The 11,852-nt window shown below is 35.0% G+C and overlaps 1 protein-coding gene across 1 annotated transcript; it reads left to right on the top strand.

The window, feature by feature from the left end:
- Window positions 1–2,511: 2,511 nt before the first annotated feature.
- LOC145593572 (chorismate synthase 1, chloroplastic-like) lies at window positions 2,512–11,187 on the top strand. The gene is made up of 13 exons (XM_081649841.1): window positions 2,512–2,835; window positions 4,075–4,225; window positions 4,566–4,642; window positions 4,727–4,785; window positions 5,557–5,640; window positions 5,728–5,820; window positions 6,170–6,250; window positions 9,592–9,723; window positions 9,869–9,971; window positions 10,056–10,150; window positions 10,251–10,316; window positions 10,449–10,533; window positions 10,766–11,187. The coding sequence occupies exons 1-13, from the start codon at window positions 2,700–2,702 to the stop codon at window positions 10,906–10,908; spliced, it is 1,305 nt and encodes a 434-aa protein (XP_081505967.1). The 5' UTR covers window positions 2,512–2,699; the 3' UTR covers window positions 10,909–11,187.
- The last annotated feature ends 665 nt before the right edge of the window (window positions 11,188–11,852 follow it).

The raw sequence follows: 11,852 nt of genomic DNA on the forward strand, positions 1-11,852 counted from the left end.
ATGTTTGAGAACATACCATCAAACACATTGGTTTCAGAAGAATTTAAGCAGTCATTACTCAAAGTATACTTAGGTCCCCTGTACTGGTTAATTGGATTCTCAATCAATATGTACTGATGATTAGGAGCAGATGCATCACCATTAAATGGACTAGATTGCGTAATAGTCCACACTAACGGTCCAACATCTACGTTTGAGTTTGACAAAATCTCTTCACTCTGTACTTGATAAAAATCTTTATCAAGTGAGTTAGAATTGAACTCCTTCACAACATTCCCCACCTCATTAGTCGACTTCTACAAATCACCCGCCGGGTCTGCATCAATAATTTGCACATTCTTCACCTGAGCCAAATTATCCATAACTTTTGGATTGGCTGCGTATATGATCAAAATGATCACAAAATCAGATTGCAAGTTGTAAAATTTATACTTTTTTAAAACATCTAACTACTACATAGATTTAGGAGAAGATGTAATAACCTTCTCCTAAATTTGGAGCACGACCAAACGGCTGATCGGTGGTTGCCATTCTTCTCCTCTTCATAGATTTGGGATTACTATCTACTTCCTCTTCATCCGGTTCAACATCCACTTCAACATTCAACACACTCTTCAAAGCATTTAGAACCTAAGTAAACAGATTAATAAATCACAAAATCAGACTATCATCAACACACAACCCTCAATCACAAACACTAAACAGTTATGAAGAAAGACAAACCTCAACACAATCTTTTGATCTTTTACTCCTACAAGGTAAGATTACTCCTACAAGGTAAGATGTCTCCTGCCTTTAAGGGGTGATCCCGCCCATAATTCACATTAACACACTAGCAAAAAATTAACACAAATGGTTAGTCAAACACATTTGTAACTACAACATATGTGTATGTATAAAGTTTGTAAACACTCACACCAAGGGCTCCATAATCACCACTATCAAACTGATCAGCAGATGAAGCCTTGTTCATCTCCTACCTCGACCACACTTTGATCCTAGGAAACTCACCCCATTTAAGGGGTGAGCAATTAAGCCGGTCCAAATAAAACACCTACAAATTTACATAGCCTGTTATTAAACACTCATTGATATCAGCATCATATCTATCATTGCAATTTGAATTAAACTTACCGCCAAGAGCAAGGTAAATCCACCACTACTTGCATTAAAATTAAGATTATCACCATAAAACCTTTTGCTAAACTGCCCTAGAGCTTTCATTAGCTCATCAAGCACAAACTCACACCAATTATACAGAGGAGCATTGTCTGCCACTGATACACCCTGAAGAAATTGCTTCTTCATACGATGGCATGTCGATGAACAGAGTACACTCAAAACATACATTAGAAACACCTTCTTGAACTCATCTTCATCCACACAAGGACCCTCCAGATAGGAAATTTTGCCAACAACTACCATTTAAATGACCACTTTTGAGAACAACTACCATTATTTAAAATTTTCTTTTAAAAAAACTACCACAAAGTCACAAAAACTTTGAGTAGCACTACCATGTTTAATTTTTCGGGAAGAATTTTCGGTTGAGAAAGCCTAGTTTATAAAATTTCAATCAATTGTGTTATAGAAAACAAGAGATTTCGATAGTTAAACACAATTATAGATCAATTATCTTTAATTTTGCATTATAGTTTATTTAATTTCTCAATTAAATCTTAAAATTAGGGTTTATGGTCAAACAATTAAATTAAGGGCTTTATGAAATTGGGGGATTTGGGGCAATTGAAGTGTATAATCTAATTAAGGGTCAATGTAGTGCAATATTATCATTTAATTTGGGTTTTTTGAGGGAAATTTTATAAAATATGCCCCAAAAACGGAGATGCTTGTCGGAAACAATAAATGTGGTAGTGCTACTCAAACTTTTTGTGTTTTTGTGGTAGTTTTTTTAAAAGAAAATTTTAAATGGTAGTTGTTCTCAAAAGTGGTCATTTAAATGGTAGTTGTTCGCAAAATTTCCCTCCACATATTGCACAAGTGTCTTCCTAGTTATGCCTCTAGTCCCGCGTGTTGTTTTTGTGCTATATGTGTTCCAGAGTCTATCCTCCAACTCCTAGTTCACCACCTTCTTCGGTACTACTTTAGGACCATATGGAAGGCCCAACACCCAATGGACTTGAATTGGGTCCAATGGTAACACTTGTCCATCAACAGTCAACATGCATTTTCTACTCACATCAACCCTTGTACAAAGCCAGAAGGCCAACTGTCGTGGCAGCCCTTTGAGATAAAACAAGCCACCAATAAGCTATTAACTTATTGAGATAAATAAGCTTGCTAAATGCTAATTGCTACCAAACACTAGTATTAACTTATTTGACTAGTCAATCAGCTAAAGTTGGGCAATTTTCCCCCAATAAGCTGTTACCAAACATGGTCATAGAATTTTGGATATTGTAGTCGATTAGGCTCAAGTTGAAAAGGTCGAAATTGTGGCAGAAAATGAACGAGAACAAGGCACGACGGCAAACCTGTAACTACCCACTTACCTACCCTCTCATGTTCACCAACCCCCTCCATTCACAAACTTAAATAAATCCAACCAAATAAATTCCAACTAAATAAATTAGCCTAACTTCATAATTTATTCATCCTCTTTCATTTCCAAATACATCTCTTCTTTTCTACTACTCCAACCCACAATTCAATTATTTTTCTCTAAGCTTCGACCTTCAATGGCGTCTTCTCTCTCTTCCAAACAATTCTTGGGTTCTGCAACTTCGAATGCGCTCGGATCTGCTAATTCTGGCTTTCGCAAATTATCGTCTCCTCCTGCTCAAATCTCTTTCCGCCGAAAATCTGGGAAATTTGGTAATTTTTTGGATCATTTTGCTGTTTTTCAGTATTTTAATTGCTTATATCTGATTGACTGATTAATTTTTGCTGCTAGAATCACAATTTGTAGTAATATTGAAATTTAATATGCATTGATTACAATTTTGATGCAATATGTTTGATTAAGTTAAGAGTAGGAGAGAAGCGCAGTCATTTGACTTTTTGATATAGTTTTGACTTTTGAGCAAGATAAATGATGATATGTATGAAAGTGTTTTGGCAGGTATTAACTTTGATTTTTGATAATTCTAAGGATAGTGTTTGAAACAGCACAGAAAATAGATATATCAATCTATATGGCTGATTTTGTTTATGACTGATTGTTTGTTGTGTTTATTGATATTATATATAATGTTTTGTAAAAAAATAGGGGCCAGAATTTGACCTTGATTTGTACGAGTTTGTTGTGTAATGAAACAAAGGTGGTAACCGTGGCCTCGTCTTGCTCAGGATTTACATTTAACTTTTTGAAAGTGCGACATAGAAAGAAGTCCCCACGAGTCTTGTGGCATGTGAATGGTATACGGAGTTGAAGTTTAGTGAAGGCATTATTGAAATGAGTCTAACAAGATCACGTGATTATATTTTTTAGTACACGGTTGAATAAATATTGGCAAGGTTTATTTTAGAAAGAAAATTTGCAAAAACTAGAATTTAGGAAATCTATAGCTAATGGTAGGAGTGTTAATGAAGAACTCTGAAGATTTGATTCTTCCTCGGGATTAAAACATGGGTTCTTTGACATTTTTTTTATTGAGAGGTACAAGGTGATGTTTATGACGATAGCCAACAATTTACGGCCTTACGGAATATGGGATGCTCTATTGCAGCTTGTTTAGGAAGAAAAAAAAATAAAAAAATGAGTAAGAAACTAGTTGGAAGTAAAAGGATATACTTATGTAACTTTCATGTGTTTGATCTTGACAATTCCAAGGGGAATCAATTGTAAAGTAGAAGAAGGGATAGAGAAGACCCTTATGAAAACTTCATGGATGGATTGAACTTCATCTTGTGGCATGTGAATGTTAACACTAGATGATAGAAGTTGAAGTAAAGGCAATGATATTGTTTATATTTTTATTTTTAAAATTTTTGTTGAGCTGAACACATCAACTATTCCTAGTAAATACTTTGTAAATTTTAGCTATATCTTTTTGTGTATTAGAAACAAGCAGTAACTTAGTAGAAATTATCATTCTGCTTTGTTCATCACAGAAGTTCAAGCTGCTGGAAGTACATATGGAAATTATTTCCGTGTTACAACATATGGTGAATCACATGGTGGCGGCGTTGGTTGTGTGGTTGATGGCGTCCCACCTCGACTTCCCTTATCTGAGGAAGATTTACAAGAAGATCTTGATAGAAGGTAATTGACATTGAGGTTAAACTGCACCGTTTCCTTGACTCAATACTTACGTAATAGTGGATGACTGAATGTGTAAGCGAGAATTGGAATGAAGAAAACTGTATGATTTTACATTATAATGGTCATTATTGAATCATCCAATAGACACTCATGAAACACTTTCAGTGGTATTGAAGTGTATCTATTTTTTGATTTTGGTATAAATTAATGGATTCTTGCTGAGCTTCACCTTGTTTTTGTTGGTGTTGTGGATTATTCTTATTGTGCTGTTTGTTATATATTTTGGTTGTTAATTTCAAGGAACTTTTTGATTTTTTTTCCCCCTTATTTTGTGATTTAGGAGGCCTGGCCAAAGCCGGATTACTACCCCAAGGAAAGAGACAGATACTTGCAAAATTATTTCTGGAGTTGCTGAAGGTAAATTAATTATGTAGATTTTTAATATTTAGCAATTTTAGTTCTTATCACTTGTCACCTTAATGTTGATATTTTAACTTGTAGGAATGACTACTGGATCACCAATTGCAGTAAATGTACCTAATACTGACCAAAGAGGGGGTGTAAGTATTTCTGGCTACATGTAAAATGAATTTTTATTGTATTACACATTGTCCATCGTGACATGCAATACTATTGGTTATTGTCCTGCCACTGAATTAGTTGCTTAAGTATTTGAAGATGACATTTAAAAAAAATAAAGTAAGTTGTTAACTTTTCCTTATACACAATGATATAATTATTACATTGATAGAAGAACTGGCTTAAAGTTGTTACTATTATGATCATATGCTTATGCTACATGTGTATATCAATATCATAATAGCATTTGATTGATATATTTTGTTTGGTCTTTGATTTACGTTGGGGCCGTTAATGATTTTAAGTGGAAACAAATTTGTGTCTAAGATTTTTTTTTTTTTAGTTCGGATGGGTGCCTTTTAAAGTTTTAATTCTCCCCTTTCATTGCACTTTCTCTCTGTTTTTTAAACAAAATACTTTCATTTTCACAATTGTTGGTGCATAACTTGAACCATTGGTACGTTAAATTATCGATAAGTAATAAACATTGGTACATTAAAAGTCATTGAGATTTAGGTAACAAGATCCTGTATGAATATGTTTTTTCTAGGAGTATAAATCACAGTAGAGTGTGTCAGACTGTCACCAAGTTAAAAATCAGGTGTTTCATATGAAAATAAAAAGAAGTGTGTATAAAACATTAAAATAATATAATAAGAATTTTATTATAGTGACAAAGCTCTTTATTTATTTATTTATTTATTTTTTATTTGATTGAATTACGAAGACTTATGGCATTGCTCTCTTAACAGGACTATAGCGAAATGTCAAAAGCTTATAGGCCATCTCATGCTGATGCAACTTATGATTTCAAGTATGGTGTTAGATCCGTACAGGTAATCTCCAATTGATTTGATTTGATCTTATTTTTTCAGAAAAATTGCATATAGTGAAATATTGAATTGTTGTCACTGGAATTGCAGGGTGGTGGAAGGTCTTCTGCCAGAGAAACTATAGGAAGAGTTGCAGCTGGAGCCATAGCTAAGAAGATACTTAAGAAGTTCGCTGGAACTGAGGTAAATCTTTCATTTGCATCTAATTGGTTCGTGTGGATTGTTGTGACTTTATTGCATCCCATTAGGCATGCGACTTTAAGTAGCTTTATTCTGTTCAAATAATTTGCTTGTTTCCTGCCACATTTTTGAGTCACTTTCAAAATTTGAAAAGCCAAGTTGGCATTAGATTTATGTAACAATTGCCAATTTGTCAATACAAATGACTTTTGTCTGATGTAGTACGTGCAAGAATAAAGATGACCATTTTTTGGTACTTCCACCATTAATTATTATCTCATTCTTTTCCTATGGGTTTTAAATATTTCACTTTATTTTACGACTTTAATTGTTGACACATGATACTTTACAGGTTCTTGCTTACGTATCCCAAGTGCACAAGGTGGTTCTGCCAGAGGGAATTATCGATAATGATACATTGACTCTTGAACAGGTATGGTTAGGACATTCAATCTCACAGGTTAACCTTTTTATAAGGCATGCTAAGATGGACACACCTAACACAGCTGTCCCGAGTCCAATTTTCAATGGAGAACTTGACCTTGATGAAATTGTGTTTAATATAAATTATATACTATCTGTATTGGTTCAGGTTGAGGATAAATTTCATTAAAATCAAATTGTTTGCCTGTTTGCTTAATAAAAAATTGTTACTTAACGACTCCAATTCACCTTTGTAATTTTGCAAAACTCCTTTATTGATATGGAGCCTCGTGTGTAGTTGTGGAAAACATCGAAAAACTTTATGTATCCTTGTTGGATACTTATAACGAGCATAATACAAATGAAGAGTTAGAATAACATAGATTCAATAAAATTTGGTAATTCAACAGTGGAAATTTTACGAAGGATAGGTTATTGGGTGTATACGGCAGTGCAGATTTCACCTGATTTTCTATTGAAAGTCACTCGACCCTGCAAATATTAAAATTTACTGATTTCACTCTGCATCTTAAAAGTTAAATCTACCCCAGTTTTACCTGAAAGCTTGTGTTATTTATGGCCTCTGCCATTATAGTAGTCTAACTATCATAGAGGCATAATGTTTTGGGTTTATAAGTGCGCCATTGAGGTTCGAAAAGGCATAATCCCTATCGTGTTTGATTTGTGCAAGGCATAACACCTTCGCCTCTTTAGTAGAGATGGGATAGGATCATGACCTGAAATCAGGAAAGTAAAGAAGAAAATTATATCTCAGTCTTTGATATTCAAAATCATTCAAACGTAATAAATGAGGATGCCAAAAAAACTAAATGAATGCATGCTTCTGAGATGCTCAGCTTTCCCAAATAAATTCAAGCACATTAATTCAGCATTTCAACTCCTTAGATACTGTTTTTCCTTCCTATTTACCAACTATTTATAAAAATTTAGGTCCATTTACTATCTTCTAACTAATTCTCTTCCTCAAGGCATTCACTAGTCCAAACAAAATCTTCAAAACCATAATTCTTATTTCACTTAGGCCTAGTACTTAGCATGATTATAAAGACGGTCATTGTCCCACTTTTCATCGCACTCGAAATAAGACCCTGATTCATCTAGCATCGCAGCTTTTACAGCTTAGATTTAAAATTCACCAATGGCTTGGTTATGAGTCTATCGCAATGTAATCCCAGGACTTGTTATTGGATAAAGCTATGGTTTGGGTGGGGTTGGTGGAGTTTTTTTTGGAATTGTAAGGTCATGGGTTGGGGAAATTGAAAGGTTAGTTTAAATTGGATAGACGGGGTTGAAAAATGCTGGGTTGGGTTAAGTATTGCATGTTTCAGAAATAGAGTTGAGGGAATGGGTTTTGAGTAGTATCAAAGCTCAAGTCCTATTTTGTTTAAGTAGTAGTAAGGACATGAACATAGTTGTAAAGAATTTAAATCTGAAAATATCTTATTTGTTGGATATGAATCCACTACCATCTTCCTCTAGCTTAGGTAATATATGATGAAAAAAGAAATTAATTCATTAATCCTTCCTGCATTATATAATTCTGTCTCAGTTTCTTCATCAAACTTAAGACATTTTCTATGGTTAAGGTGTAGTTTTCAAAGCAAGGGATAGTCCTTTTTCATACTCTGTATTCTGTAGAATAAATATGTATGGTGGACCAGGCAAAAAAACAGGAAATTCTGAAAACTGCTGTGTAACAGGCTTAGACTTTGAAACTGCTTGCTTCAATATGAATTTGAATTATTTCACGGATTTTCATATAATATAAGAAATCTGTAACACTGAATTCTTGAGATTTCTCTTTCTCTACTAGATTCTTTTCTGGATTCCCATCTTCAAGCTTATTTCAGCATTTTGCTGTTTAAGAATCAAGAGCAATTGATTTTAGTTGGTAGAGAAAGAACTTTAATTTTCTTCCACCATTACGTGCATGATAGGTATTTTCTAACTCATTGTAATTCAAGCTCCTACATTCCCTCCAAGTGAGTAATCACTTTGATAATCCGTCGCAAAGTACTTTGTTTTGAATCGATCAATTAAAAAAAAGGCCAGCTTGCAATGACTAATCCCTGCTAGCTTATAAGTCTGAGATTATGATTCATAAACTCTGTGATTGTTTTAATTATAAAAGGTCAAAAACCCCAATAATCCAAGTTAATCTATACACCTGAACCTGGGCAACAAATGGCAAGAAATGGGTATTAGCTTTGGGACTAGAATTGTAGTATTGAGCCAATTTGAGATTTTTGGCCGTTTCTCTTGCTGAAGGACTTCTGTTAAAGATTTTAAGGATGGGCATTCACAAGGATTTATTGACGTGGCAGATATTTGACTTAAGTGTAATTTCCACAAATTACTGACTTCCATGACCAAAGATGTAGAACCTCCAAGGTTTTATGAGTGACAGGATAGAGAATGGGCAAAAACTGATTCTGTTCTTATATTCTTTTCAGGAATTATTATTTTTAAATATTCCAATTTTATCAGACTAAAGGAACAAGCAAAGAGGAAATTTGACTGATATTAGTATATTACTGAGTTTCAATTCCCAGTTTTCCAAATCTGGGTGATCTAGTGAATAAGCCAATATGTAGCAGATTGGAGATAATATAGGTGAAGTTTGACCAAATTACTGGGCGTTTGCAACAAATAAACAAGCAACACTTTGTAAGAAGTCAGTTGATACTTCAGTTCTATGTAAATTGAGCTGTTGGCCAATTAAGAGATTAAGCAAGAGGAATGCCGAAATCTTGGTACTTTTGGTCTCTAGACTGAATCAATTGTTTCAAATATTTGGTTTATGCAGTTACTACTAGAGGAAGGTATGCTTGAGAAACAAGTGAAAGAATCCATCTTTAATCAGCCAGTGGATCTCACTAGTCCTCTAAAGGCCATATCTACTGATGCCTATCCCATGGGGATTTAGTTTACAGGAAGTTACTTAAACACCATAAAGAAGTATATGAACACCAAGCTTCTGTAATTCTGATTGCACTTTCTTATATCTTCTTCTTGAACCAATCAATGCTATTTCATATGGAAGTGGCTGATGAGTTTATATATTTCTTCTAGCTTAAGGGTGTAAATGTAGGGTCTTTTATTTTATACAGTTGAAGTTTGGTGACTGGAAGCTGCTGCATCAATTTACTACAATTATTTTATTTGTGTATTTCTTAGGTGTATTCTGTTACTCTTGAAATATACAATCTCTATGTTTCTTATTTTCCTTGCAGAAAGTATGATTATGTGTTAGTTAAATTTCCGGAATTAGATATGAAGTCAATTTCTATTATTCATGACAAGGTTTCTCTTTGTCTCAATTCTTTTCAGATAGAAAGTAATATTGTCAGATGCCCTAATCCAGAATATGCAGAAAAAATGATTGCAGCTATAGATGCAGTTCGAGTAAAAGGAGATTCCGTTGGTGGTGCTGTCACTTGTATAGTTAGAAATCCTCCACGTGTAAGATCTCTTTGCTCTACCTGTGATACTAGTTCCATGAGCCATTGTTATCCTCATAGAAGCTTTTATAAAATTCCAAGGCTTTGCCCATTTTAGTACTGACTAAATGTCTCTTTAAATTTGGTAATAAATAATATACTACCAGGGACTTGGCTCACCAGTTTTTGACAAACTTGAAGCTGAGCTAGCTAAAGCTGCTCTGTCATTGCCTGCAACAAAGGGTTTTGAGTTTGGCAGTGGTTTTGCAGGTAGATGATGTAAAAATTTCCTACCGAGAAGTTGACTTTTTCTGTTACAACTCTTTGATTAGAGTTTGAATTGTTTTTATGCAGGTACCTTTATGACTGGGAGTGAACATAATGATGAGTTTTACATGAATGAACAGGGGAAGATTAGGACAAAAACAAATCGTTCTGGTGGTATCCAGGTTAAACCATTTACTAGTTTTATGTGATCGTTGTTTCATCTGTGTATTGATACTCCATATATTGCCTGGGATTGTTGAGCTGTATTTTCTCCATGAGCAGGGTGGAATATCCAATGGTGAAACTATTTATATGAGAATAGGTTTCAAGCCGACCTCTACAATTACAGTGAGTTCCCTTTCATGTTCTTTGCTCGGTTTTTGAATTTAAACTGATTGTTTTCCCTAGTTATTGAGGTATTAAATTTACCTAATGCGTATAAAAGAATGTAAGTAAATTTGGTGGTTTATGGTCTTGCAGAAGAAACAACATACTGTTACAAGAAATAAAGAGGATACAGAACTTATCGCTCGAGGGCGACATGACCCTTGTGTTGTCCCACGAGGTATGCTTCCATTTTTAACTATTTGCTTCACAAATCTAGTATGCTTATCGCCTGCATATGATGGGTTTCAAAGCAACGCCTTGAAATGCAATTCTACAAACAAAACTAATTGAATGAAAATCAAATATTTAATTTTTTTTAAAATTGTTAAAAAAAAAATAAATAAAAAATTGAAGTTAGTAGATTTTTTTTTTTTTAATCCTTCCATAATTTTCTGAAAAATGTGTTCCAGCTGTACCAATGGTGGAAGCAATGGTGGCACTAGTGCTTGTTGATCAGTTGATGGCACAATATGCGCAGTGTGAGCTATTCCCTATCAATTCTGCCCTGCAGGAACCCATGGAGTTACCAAGGCTAGATGAGGCTAGCGTTTAAGTTTCGCGGTTGTGAGTTTTGCAAGCCTGCAAATTAGGAACCTTGGGTTTATGCTATGTGTATCTTATTTCATTTTTTTTTTCCCCTTTTCTACATTTTTCCTTTTTTTGACATAATTATTTCAACTTATAGAGAACCCCTTCTCATGCAATTCTTGTAAAATTTTGTTTGTCCCTACTGTTTATTGTTTAGACATGCTACGAAATTAGTTCTGTTCCGCAAGGGAACAATTGAATTGTCAAAAAAGCTCTGCAATTGATTACACTACTATGTAAGCATTAGTATAGCTTCTGGTTTTTGGTCTTTATATTGCATTCCTTGTACTACCTCCGGTCCAATTTAGTTGCAACTTTGGGGGGTTTGTGGAGGCCGAGGTAAAATTTCCTAAGCATGTTTATTGAAAGATAAGGGTATACACTTAAATATTAATCAAGTAATTAAAAAAAAAAAAAAACAGATTCAACCCAATTTTATAAAAGAAACCCACCACGACCATCCAGCCACGACCACCAAACCACCGACCCTAGAAACACAACGACCCCCAACCCACCGATTTCACCAGCCACGACCACCAAACCACAGGCCCTCAAAACCTAACAAACCACCGACCCCCAGAAAACCACCGATTTCACCCGCCACAACCAGAAAACCACCGATTCCCAGAAACCTGCCAAACCACCGACTCCCAGAAATCGGTGCGACCAGAAAATCACCGACCCCCCAAAACCCAGCAAACCACCGACCCCAGAAAACCCTCGATTTCACCAGCCACGACCACCAAACCACTGACCCCCAAAAACCCATCAGCCACGACCACCAAACCACCGACCCCCATAAACCCATCAGCCATGACCACCAAACCACCAACCCAGCACACCGAAACAACCAACATTGAAACCACCAACCCCGAAACCCATCGATTTGAACCCCAACCCACCGATTTG

The sequence above is a fragment of the Chenopodium album genome, chromosome 19, assembly GCF_948465745.1.
Source record: "Chenopodium album chromosome 19, dcCheAlbu1.1, whole genome shotgun sequence".
In the NCBI taxonomy this organism is placed as follows: Eukaryota; Viridiplantae; Streptophyta; class Magnoliopsida; order Caryophyllales; family Amaranthaceae; genus Chenopodium; species Chenopodium album.

Coding starts and splice junctions, on each gene's coding strand:
- LOC145593572 (XM_081649841.1), top strand. CDS start 2,700: ATGGCGTCTTCTCTCTCTTCCAAACAATTCTTGGGTTCTGCAACTTCG. Junction 6,251..9,591: donor ATACATTGACTCTTGAACAG/GTATGGTTAGGA, acceptor AATTCTTTTCAG/ATAGAAAGTAATATTGTCAG. Junction 10,534..10,765: donor CCCTTGTGTTGTCCCACGAG/GTATGCTTCCAT, acceptor AATGTGTTCCAG/CTGTACCAATGGTGGAAGCA.